At 43.8% G+C, this 12,535-nt stretch overlaps 1 protein-coding gene across 1 annotated transcript in view; it reads left to right on the plus strand.

Moving 5' to 3' along the window:
- The window catches only part of VWF (von Willebrand factor), a 271,073-nt gene that overhangs the window by 29,304 nt on the left and 229,234 nt on the right, over positions 1–12,535 (plus strand). Inside the window, exons 7-8 of the mRNA XM_077468547.1 lie at positions 6,193–6,409; positions 11,371–11,493. Coding sequence (XP_077324673.1) covers positions 6,193–6,409; positions 11,371–11,493 — 340 coding nt within the window. The remainder of the gene's footprint in view (positions 1–6,192; positions 6,410–11,370; positions 11,494–12,535) is intronic.

The following is a 12,535-nucleotide window of genomic DNA, read 5'->3' on the forward strand; positions in this document are numbered from 1 at the left end:
TTAGAGGGGTTAGATAAACCATTTAACGCTGACAGGTGTTACAATGGTCAACTTTTGTTCATTTATGTAAAACGTTAATCCTGAAAAGAAGAAAAATCTGTTGCTGTAGCTGCTTAAAAAACGTTAGCTGGAGTTTAGTGTTAATTTGTTAGTCAAATTCATCTGCTTGTACATCTAACACTACCCTTCCTCCAGATTGACAATGCTGCTGTCTAAAGGTGTCTCCACTGCTTCTCCATGACGGGTGGAGACACTGTAAGCCCTTGTACACACGGTCGGAGATTCCGACAACCAAATCCGTCGGATCTTGTCCGAAACTGTTGCATACACACGGTCGGACAAAGTTGTCGAAAAATCCGATCTTTCAGAACGTGATGACGTAATTTCATTACGATGGGACTACGTTCAGGCTAGTAGCCAATAGCTTTGATGTAGGAATTTGATCTGAGCATGCGTGGCACTTTGTCCGATCGAAATTCTCTATACATGATCGGAGTATGTCCTATCGGACCAGTTTGTCGGAAAATATTTCCAGCAAGTTGGAAAATTTGGTCCGACGGATATTCCGACGGAAACAGTCCGATGCATACCACACACAGTCGGATTATCCGACAACACGGTCCGATAGGACACATTCCGACGGATTCTCCGACCATGTGTACAAGGGCTTAGACAGCAAGTGTGTTATTGGACAAATCACTAGGTAAAACTAAAGGTTAAAAAAGCTAAAACAAGAAAACGAATGCAGCCACCCCATTTAAGGATTTGTAAGCTGCAAAATATTACTTATTGATGTTGTTTTTGGCGTTAATGCCACATTAACCTTCTAAAACCTTCTATCTGGAATAAACATACATTACAGATGTGTCAGCACCGGAAGCTAACAACCCCTTGCCAAAATCACACAACGCTTAGATAATGGTGCTGACAATAAAGGCTCCGTGATGATTCCGTCGCCCAACAGCACTGTTTAGTAAATTTGCCTGCTAGGTACATTTTGGCATGCCTGATGTAAACATAAGGAAATGTAACTCAGTAATATGATTCAGAGGGGATGTTTCAATTTACTGCTAAATAAACTGCATAAAACATAATATATACGGATTTTTTTGAGTCCGGGAATACTTTAGGAATTAAACCATTCTTTTAGGTCTCATGTGCACTGTTGCCGGTAAACGGATGTTTAGGAGCAGTTGGGAGTTTTTTCAACTGCTCCTGAACTCTCCTCTGTGTTATCCTATCAGTACATGTACACAAGGTCATTTACAGTTGTTTCTAGGCAGTTGAGTTTAGAGGCATTTTTTTAGAAACGCATTCAGAAGCTGAGTTTACATGCATTTCAAGCGCAGAACACTTCTAAACGTGGCTTAATGCAGTAATCTGCATTTCGTTTACACGCATTTTTAATTTTTGGCTATTTTGAAAAACAAAAAAAATATATATTATATATATATTAAACACTTCTAAATGCAAACACAGTTTTAAACGTGGGTTACTAATTACTATCTGTCGAGTTAAATCATTCAGGAGAGTTTCTAAAAACGTTGCATGTGTACCTGAAGCCTTACATAAAAAAAATGTACTTCTGTGCTACCCAAGTGTAAATAAATTTAAAAAAATTACTGTGATGATCAACGTGAGTGGTCAACTGATTACATAAATGGTGAAAAACAATAATATAATAATGTTGATAGATGAGCTGCTGCATCCACCCAATTGTGTTCTCACCAGGGGCATTACTAGGGGGTGGCTATTGGGGCTATAGCCTGGAATCTGGGGCCCATAGCCCCGAGTGTCTTGCTACAGGGCCCCTGCATAACCAGTGGGTTAAGGCTGCCGTGGCAGACGAGCTGGCTGCATGAGACATCATCTCTCACACACATCAGTACTCTTCCGCCCTTACAGCACAGTGGAGTGGAGGTCACATGCGTCTTGTCATTGTGGAGCTACAGTTTGCAGCCAGATCCTCTTGCTTCAATATCGGAGGTGCAGCAGGGAGCAGCGAGATGACATCATCTCTCACTGCCACCCGGCATCACCGCTTTCCTGTTCTCACTAAATGGACCAGTGCTGTCAGCCTGCCACCAATGCAGCATAAATGCACATTTGGTGTCACTGGCTGGCATGGCAAGTGACAATCCACATCAGTTATCAAGTGACAACCCACATCTGGTGGCTGGTGACGTGGCAAGTGACAATCTGCAAATGGTGGTAGGAGATGTGGCAATCTGCAAATGGAGCCAGGAGATGTGGGAAGTGACAATCTGCAAATGGTGGCAGGTGACATGGCAAGTGACAATCTGCAAATGGTGGCAAGAGATGTGGCAAGTGCCAATCTTCAAATGGTGGCAGGAGACGTGGCAATTGACAATCTGAAAGTGGTGACAGGAGATATGACAATCTGCAAATGGTGGCTGGTGATGTGGCAAGTGGCAATCTGCAAATGGTGGCAGGTGACGTGGCAAGTGGCAATCTGCAAATGGTGGCAGGTAACGTGGCAAGTGAAAATCCACATCGGCCGCCAGGTGAATGTAGCAAGTGACAATCCATATCTGGTGGCAGGTGACATGGCAAGTGACAATCCACATCTAGTGGCTGGTGACGGTGGCAAGTAACACGCTGCATCTGGTGACAGGCGATGGTGGCAAGTGACACGCTGCATCTTTTGACAGGAGATGTGGCAAGTGACATGCCCAGGGCTCCCACTGATTCTGCAGTATGGTGAGTTGAACCACTTTATTATATATTAGAATGTAACAATAGAAATAATGCACTTCAATCACCCTGACACCATATCAACCATGGTGCTATGATGATTGAAGTGTTAACACCAGCCATCGCCGTGAAAAATTGCTTACCACCGGTCCCCTCCCCCCCCCCCCAACAGGCATGCAAAGAGGTTGGTGGCTGCTGCTATGGGCTCTAGCCCCAGATCTTTTGCAGACCTAGCAACGCCCCTGGTTCCCACAATATGCAAACAGTATAACAATGTAAAAAATTGTGTTGCGCAGGCTCTTGAAGTGTATCACGAAATCTGGTGGTAAAGTAAAATACATCATATATACAATTATACATATATACAGTGCTTCAGATAATGTGGTCCATTACAGAAAAAATTGAAATAATGAAATAAATACTAGTTTGTTCTCCAACGTGATGTGCCAAATATAGTCAACATTTTCCCAATAAAGTGCTGTTTTTGTGCCTATATACAGTTGAATCAGTGTTTTTTCACCTCCTCGTGTCACCTCTATGCTCCCAGAACTTTTACCTTAAAAACAATACTGTAAATTGAGCCCTAGACCCCATTCACACCTGAGTGTTTTGTAGCTTGACGTCTGAAGCTACAAAACGCTGGAGGGGAAAAAAATCCATTATTCTCAATGGAGATGGTTCACATCTCCACTCCAAGTCGCCTGAAGCCCTACGCCTGAAGCTCAAACAAGTTCCGGACCCTTTTTTGTCGCGCGAATCGGGCTGATTTGGGTGTTTTTCTTCTTTTAACATTGGTGACCTTTTGCCCTGCACAAATTCGCGACAAAACGCGGTAAAAAACGCAGCGAATCGTGGTAAAAAACACCGCAAATCGCAGTAAAAAACGCTGCAAAAAACGCTTGAAAACGCTTGAAAACGCTACACTCAAGTGTGAATGCAGCCTTATGGTTGTAGTGTTGGAGTGATGTTTTATCAATCTTGGCTTGTTCCAGAGTATCCAGGTGATCTCTTGGTGATGATCCCTGTAAGACTCTTAGGCCCCTTTCACACTGACTTCCCGTTCAGGCCCGCCTGTCAGTTTTTCAGGCGGACCTGAACGGGTGCTCCATAGAGCTCTATGGAGCGTCGGATGTCAGCGGTGACATGTCCGCTGACATCCGACCCGCTCCGATCCGAAAAAGTGTAACGGAGGAAAAAGCTATTTTTCCATCCGTCTGCGGATCGGATCGGGTGACGACGGGCACTGCGGTCTGTCGTCATCCGATCTCCCATAGGGGAGAGCAGCGCTGTGACAGGTCTGTCCCTGCGCAGTGTGCAGAGACGGACCTGTCATCTCCCTGCTCAGCGGGGATCGACGGAGTGATCCCCGCTGAGCAAACGGATATCCACGGGGCGGATCAGAACTGATCCGCCCCGTGTGAAAGGACCCTTACTCCCACGCTTAGTCTTCATATTAGGGTAAAAGAAAGTGATCCCCTATGGTGTGGTATTTTAAAACCATACATTTTATTAAAATAATAACTCTAAGCCCTTGTACACATGGTCGGACATTCGGATGGAAAATGTCCGATCGGACAGTGTTGTTGGATAATCCAACCGTGTGTGGGCTCCATCGGACTGCTTCCGTTGGAATATCCAACCGACAAAGTTTTAGAGCTGGGCTATAACATTTTCCGACAACATGATCCGATCAGACTTTGTCCGATCGTTTGTAGAGAATTCCGATCGGACAAAGTGCCACGCATGCTCAGATCAAATTCCTAGACCAAAGCTATTGGCTACTAGCCTGAACGTAGTCCCATCGTAACTAAATAACGTCATCACGTTACGAACGATCAGATTTTCCGACAACTTTGTCCGACCATGTGTATGCAAAACCAGTTTCGGACAAAATCCGTCTGACAAAATCTGACGGATTTTGTTTTTGGAATGTCCAACCATGTGTACAAGGGCTTATATGTAAAACATGCTTTGTACTGTGTAAATCCAGTCTTTTGCGAGTCTCTTGCATCACTTCCAGTCCAGGATGCCCTACATGTTACGTCATGTGACGTAACGCATAGGGCATCCCATACTGGAAGTGATGCAAGAGACTGGCAAGTGACTGGATTTACACAGTAAGCAAGCACACTGATTAACTGTATATATGCATACAAACAACACTTTATTGGGAAAATTTTGACTACATTTGGCACATCACTGTTGGAGAACGAATTATTATCTATTTCATTATTTCATATTTTTCTGTAATGGACCACAATTTGTGGAGCACTTTACTGTATATGTGTATAATTTTATACATGATTTATGTTACTTTACTGGCAGATTTATATAGTATAGTACTGAACTTATTTTGCCCTGTCTGTTGTAAAAACCTTTAATTGAAAAAAAGTGCCACAACTGGCACAAGGATAACCTGCCTGTAAGTTGGGTGGAATTGCTGCTGCTCTGCTCAAGCATAGGAGCCAGTGTGTGTTATAACTGCCAGATGGTCGGGACCGGAAATGACATGACCGGAAGTGCTGTCATCAGGGAGTGCTATCTCTGGTATACCTTGTGGCTCTGGTGAAAAAGTGTTGGGTGGCAGGTCTCTAAAGTTAAACTGGCCATCCACTAGTAAAATTTTGTTAAAAAATGTTTCATTTTACGAATGTTTGTTCAGTTTTCTAATCATTATTAAGGGCATATTGACATTTGTTTTGGACAATAGTGACAAGAAAATTTGAAGGAGCAGAATGAAAACTTTTTCTTGCACAAACTAAATTCTAACAGTGTATGTGGTTTTCATTCAAGAGATTCCATTTATATCAAATACAAAAAACAAATTAAATATTACTTTGTAAACTGCTTTGAAATTTGTCAAGTCTCTTTTGGCATTATTGAATGTACTGATTTTCCATATGAACATTAAAACATCTAATACTTTAGGTTCAGTTTAGTTTTAGGTCATCATCACACATGGCTGGGGCTACATATGTAAAAGGTATGACTTGATTTCAATCTCTGGTAATTTCATATACAGTACCGAACACTCAGACTGGGAGAAGGAGGGGCAGCACTTGGAGCCATTTTGGAACCTGCTGAATGGAGAAGAATGTAGAGTCTGTTGCTTCTCGTCCACTGTCTAATTACAGCCTGGGGTGGGGAGGTGATATGGATGTGTTTCTAAATAATGGAGAACAGTTAGGTCTCCATGCTGGTGAAGCAGCCTGGCAGAACTGGGCAAAACTCAGCATTGGGTGGATAGAAACACAAATCCATCAGAAGGGAAAACATTTTGCATATCTTTAGTTGTGTATTTAGCTGTTGCCTGAAGTTCAGCTTCACAGGTACACCCAAACCTCAGCAAAGAGATAATAATTAGAGGAAGGTAGTACAGCAATCAAAATGTAAAATGAAGTCCATTGAAGAATGATTATACCTAACCAAAACAGTTTTACAAAATAACCAATTTGAATAAAAATTTTTTGTTCCCAGGACCTCATGCAGAGATGTCAGCTGTTGAAATCATCTGCAGTGTTCGCAAAGTGCCATCAAGTTGTTGACCCAGATCCCTTCGTTGCCATCTGTGAGAAGGACATGTGTGAATGTGCAGAGGAAGTCCACTGCCCATGCCAAACGTTCCTGGAATATGCCCGATCCTGTGCCCAGCATGGCGTAATTATCCACGGCTGGCCAAAGGATACCAATTGTAGTAAGTTCAAACTGTCTAAACAACATTTTTAAAAAGAATCATGTTCCCCAAAAACCTCATACACATGGGCATAAAAATGATGAACTACATTTGTTACCCTATCCTCCCAATGCCCAGCTTCCCATCCTCTGGTCCAAGACAGTATATTGGGGGATTCCGTAAAGAAAATTGCTTATTGACACACACACACACACACACACACACACACACACTGTGACTCAGGTCAACCTCCTGCTCCATCCATCATTTGATTACCAGTAACAGGAGCCAATAACAATGTATTAAGATTAAAAAAAACTTCTGGCTTTAGAACCACTTTAAGTCCTGTAAAGCCGCGTACACACGTAGCCGTCTGTCCGACGTACTTAGTCTAGGGGACTTCCGCCAGACTGTCCATCGGAATTTCCGAACGGGCTACTTGCCCACACACGGCACTTTTTCAGCGGACTAATACGGCGTACTAAGTCCGCCGTACTATCCGCCCTACTTTTGAAATGAACTGACTCGCCCACACACGCGGAGGAAAGTCCGCTCATTTCGAGCGCGTCTCCAGATAGGCGGGGCCCGCCGGCCTCTTCTTCCGACTTCGGGGGTCTTGTCCCCCTCTTCGGTTCTTCTGCCAGGCCACTGCGCCTTCTTATAGCTCTTTTACAGGCGGTGGCCCAGTCTTCTGTCGCCGCCGCCGCCTTCCGTTCTTGTTCTTGTTCTTCTTCTTCTCCAGGAGATGTTGACTCGACGATCTCTCTGGCCGCAATGCCAGGGACGCGCTGCACTGCCACTTATATAGGGACAAGGGGCGGTGTCACATGGGTTTATGTCACATGGGTTGGTCACATGGGTTGATGTCACATGGCGACAGTTCCAGCATCCTCCAGGACTGTGACATCGTAAGGGGGCGGGGTCACCATGTGACACCAACCCATGTGACATAAACCCATGTGACACCGCCCCTTGTCCTTATACAGTGGTGTGAAAAAGTGTTTGCCCCCTTCCTCATTTCCTGTTCCTTTGCATGTTTGTCACACTTAAGTGTTTCGGGAACATCAAACCAATTTAAACAATAGTCAAGGACAACACAAGTAAACACAAAATGCAATTTGTAAATGAAGGTGTTTATTATTAAAGGTGAAAAAAAATCCAAACCATCATGGCCCTGTGTGAAAAAGTGATTGCCCCCCCTTGTTAAAACATACTATAACTGTGGTTGTCCCCACCTGAGTTCAGTTTCTCTAGCCACACCCAGGCCTGATTATTGCCACACCTGTTCACAATCAAGGCATCACTTAAATAGGAGCTGCTTGACACAGTAAGGTCCACCAGAAGATCCTTAAAAGCTACACATCATGCCGAGACCCAAAGAAATTCAGGAACAATTGAGAAAGAAAGTAATTGAGATCTATCAGTCTGGAAAGGGTTATAAAGCCATTTCCAAAGCTTTGGGAATCCAGCGAACCACAGTGAGAGCCATTATCCACAAATGGCGAAGACATGGAACAGTGGTGAACCTTTCCAGGAGTGGCCGGCCGCCCAAAATTACCCCAAGAGCGCAGCGACGACTCATCCAAGAGGTCACAAAAGACCCCACAACAACGTCCAAGGAACTGCAGGCCTCACTTGCCTCAGTTAAGGTCAGCGTTCATGCCTCCACCATCAGAAAAAGACTGGGCAAAAATGGCCTGCATGGCAGAGTTTCAAGGAGAAAACCACTGCTGAGCAAAAAGAACATCAAAGCTCGTCTCAATTTCTCCACAACACATCTTGATGATCCCCAAGACTTTTGGGACAACATTCTGTGGACTGATGAGACAAAAGTGGAACTCTTTGGAAGGTGTGTGTCCAAGTATATCTGGCGTAGAAAGAACACTGCATTTCATAAAAAGAACATTATACCAACAGTAAAATATGGTGGTGGTAGTGTGATGGTCTGGGGCTGTTTTGCTGCTTCAGGACCTGGAAGACTTGCCGTGATAAAAGGAACTATGAATTCTGCTGTCTACCAAGAGATCCTGAAGGAGAATGTCCGACCATCTGTTCGTGTACTCAAGCTGAAACGAACTTGGGTTCTGCAGCAGGACAATGATCCTAAACACACCAGCAAGTCCACCACCGAATGGCTGAAGAAAAACAAAATGAAGACTTTGGAGTGGCCTAGCCGAAGTCCTGACCTGAATCCTATTGAGATGTTGTGGTATGACCTTAAAAAGGCCGTTCATGCTCGAAAACCCTCTAATGTAACTGAATTAGGACAATTCTGCAAAGATGAGTGGGCCAAAATTCCTCCAGGACGCTGTAAAAGCCTCATTGCACGTTATCGCAAACGCTTGGTTGCAGTTGTTGCTGCTAAGGGTGGCCCAACCAGTTATTAGGTTTAGGGGGCAATCACTTTTTCACACAGGGCCATGATGGTTTGGATTTTTTTTCACCTTTAATAATAAACACCTTCATTTACAAATTGCATTTTGTGTTTACTTGTGTTGTCCTTGACTATTGTTTAAATTGGTTTGATGTTCCGAAACACTTAAGTGTGACAAACATGCAAAGGAACAGGAAATGAGGAAGGGGGCAAACACTTTTTCACACCACTGTATAAGTGGCAGCGCAGCGCGTCCCTGGCATTGCGGCCGGGGAGATCGTCGAGTCAACATCTCCTGGAGAAGAAGAAGAAGAAGAAGAACGGAAGGCGGCGGCGGCGACAGAAGACCGGCCACCGCCTGTAAAAGAGCTATAAGAAGGCGCGGTGGCCCGGCAGAAGAACCGAAGAGGGGGACAAGACCCCCGAAGTTGGAAGAAGAGGCCGGCGGCGAGGAAGAAAGCCGGACTCCTCCGCTAGCAAAAGAGCTACAAGAAGATAGCGGAGGAGTCCGGCGAGAAGACCCCCGAAGACGGAAGACCCCCGGAGCTGTGCAATAAAGTATTTTATCTCGTGTGTTGTGTTTTTTTTTGTACTTTTATTTTACAGGTGAATGGGTAGGGGTACATTGTACTCCATACTCATTCACATAGGGTGGGGGGCCGGTATCCGGGGGCCCCCTTATTAAATGTACTTTTTTTCCCTAGAAATAAAACATGTTTCATATCTTTCCGACAGACTCGAGTCCGGTCGAAAAATCTGTTCCTCTGTATGCTAGTCCGGACGGACGAAAACCGATGCTAGTGCAGCTATTGGCTACTGGCTATGAACTTCCTTATTCTAGTCTGGTTGTACGTCATCACATTCGAATCTGTCGGACTTTGGTGTGCTTGTGTGTGGCCAAGTCCGTTCATTCGGAAAGTATGTCGGAACTCCTCCGAAAGTCCGTCGGGAAGACCGTCGGACCTAGTCCGTCGAAAAGCCTGGTCGTGTATACGCGGCGTAAATCTACAGGCAGTATATATGGGGCACAGCAGCACACACTACATTTTTGTTACTTACCCTCCAGGCTGCTCTCTGGTATCTATCTGCATGCACCTGATAGGGCTGGGTGCATGTAGATAGACACTGATGAGCTGACCACACCCCGATGCACATGTCCCAGTCATTCACATTGTAAGCCAGCCTAGCAGCAGCCATCAGGCTCCACCTCAGCAGGTAAGGAGGAGGAGTGAGTGCTGGCTGCGATCACCTGCTGAGGGGGCGGTTGCTAGTCAGGAAGGCGGTGGCCGGGGGAGGCTCAGGCTTGGTGTGATGCTTCTGTAGGCTCATAACCTATTAGCTGAATATTGAATTAATGTGCTGGAAGCTCCTTGTATAAAGGAATGCAGTTTACTTTCACTGAGAAATAGCAGAACATATCTTTTATCATGGAGACAGGAACTGAATACAAACAATTGCAAACTGAACTTAGACAGATTACATTAATGTGATTACATTACCATAGATAACACACTATACCACTGCAGTGCCACCTGCTGATATAGACAGATATAATGCTTAAATATTTATAGTCAGTTTATAAGCAACTATGCTGTTGTACTTCCAACAATACTCACCTAATGAACATTTTATTGTTCAAAGATATATGGTTTACACCATTATGAGATGCATTTGTTTATGGTAACTTATTTGCACATTAATGGACATGCATTGTAATTATTAAATTGTGTCCATACCAAGGATAAAGTAAACCAATCACCAAATATATTGACCCCAGCCCACTAGAGGTCAAATATGTGCAAAAAATTATTAATCCACCTTAAGTGACCCTCATAGTTTATTAGAAAACAGACACCGCCATTGCCATCTCCAGGAAAATTCAAATAAACCAAACCAGGAATGTAGTCAAAACCAAACTACGCTACCCCAGAATGGTAACTCAAGTAAGCCTGCCATACTCCTAAAACAACAAACCACAAAGAAAGCTCAGAATTGTGACAAATAAAAATTTAGCAAATAAAAACAAATATAAAAAGCTTGCAGGAGGTCTTACATAAGACTCTGCCTTTCAACTCAAGCTGACAGCGTACAACATCAGAGTGCAATTTGTTTCAACCAATAGAACTATAAAAAAATGGAAAAAAATCTATGGAAAAAGGCATCCAAATGTTTCAGAGATGTCACTCACGGAATCAGCAAGTGTCAGATATTACTTTACAGATATACACACACTATTGGTTTCTACAGGACATGTACCTACTTTCATTACAGTTTTCTTTTCTCTAGATTTTTCAATGCAGAGCCCTAGAAAACAGGCCACTATGAAAAATAGCGCCTGCAAAGCGCCATTAAAGAGCCTCTCCGCACCGCTCCAATGTGAAAGTCCGAGGGCTTTCACACTGGAGCAGTGCACTGGCAGGGCAGTAAAATAAGTTCTGCAAGCCACATCTTTGCAGCGCTGTAGCTGTAGGAGTGGTGTATACACCACTCCTAAAGTGCCACTGCGCTTTACCGTCGATGCCCCCAACGCCCCAGTGTGAAAGTAGCTTTACTGGCTTCCGTTAATCTTCGTTATCCTAATTGTCCTACATGTATTCTTTTTTCACAGACCCAGAGTGCCCACATGGGCTGGAGTACAACGAATGTGTGTCCCCATGTGTTCAGACCTGCCAGAGTCTCAATATTAATGAGGTTTGCCAGGAGAGCTGTATTGATGGCTGTAGCTGTCCAGGTGAGCTTCTATATCCAAACACAATCCTAACAATGATTTCTACCAATAGATGGGTCAAGTGAGTATAAAAGGACTCTAATAAAGAAAAACCCCCCCAAAAAACTGCAAGTCGCATTATGCTAAAGACATTTTAATGACACCTATGGGTAAAAGTGAAATTAAAAGTTTGAAGTTAGAAGTTTTATTAATCTACCTGCATATAATTATAGCACATCTTCAGCAAAAAACTTTTTTAGTTAGCATTAAACAGTGAGGATGGGCTAGATAGAAGCTCATGCCTATTTTTATTGTTGTCTGTAATCCCATTATGGAAATTTTCTTCTAATTCCTGGTTGTCCACCAGGGTGACTATCTGTAACTTATACCCCATACACACGAGTGGAATTTCCGTCTGAAAAATCTTGGATGGTTTTTCTGACGGAATTCCGTTCAAGCTTGGCTTGCATACACACGGTCACACAAAAGTTCGCTGAACTTTCAACCGTCAAGAACGCGGTGACATACAACACTACAACGAGCCAAGAAAATGAAGTTCAATGCTTCCAAACATGCATCGAATTGTTTTCGAACATGCTTAGGAATTTTGCACGTCGGAATTGGTACAGACGATCTGAATTTCTGATCAGAACTTTTTCTGAATGAAAAATTGAGAACATGCTCTTAATCATTTGCTGGCGGGAATTCGCCAGCAAAAGTTCGATGGAGCATACACACGATCACATTTTCCTGTTCATCTGCTGGCAGAATTTCCGATCGTGTGTACGGGGCATAAGACAAAGAAAGCAATAAAAGAACCTCTCTTAGTAGTAAGTGTTAGGCTATGTACACACAATAGGATTTTCTGACAACAAAACCATGGATTTTTTTCCGAAGGATGTTGGCTCAAACTTGTGTTGCATACACACGGTCACACAAATGTTGTCGGAAATTCTGAACGTCAAGAACGCGGTGACGTACAACATGTACGTCGACCCGAGAAAAATTAGGTTCAATAGCCAGTGCAGCTCTTCTGCTTGATTCCGAGCATGCGTGGACTTTTGTG

The sequence above is a fragment of the Lithobates pipiens genome, unplaced genomic scaffold (assembly GCF_037356315.1).
Source record: "Lithobates pipiens isolate NorthernLeopardFrog02 unplaced genomic scaffold, aLitPip1_a1.2 Scaffold_8, whole genome shotgun sequence".
In the NCBI taxonomy this organism is placed as follows: domain Eukaryota; kingdom Metazoa; phylum Chordata; class Amphibia; order Anura; family Ranidae; genus Lithobates; species Lithobates pipiens.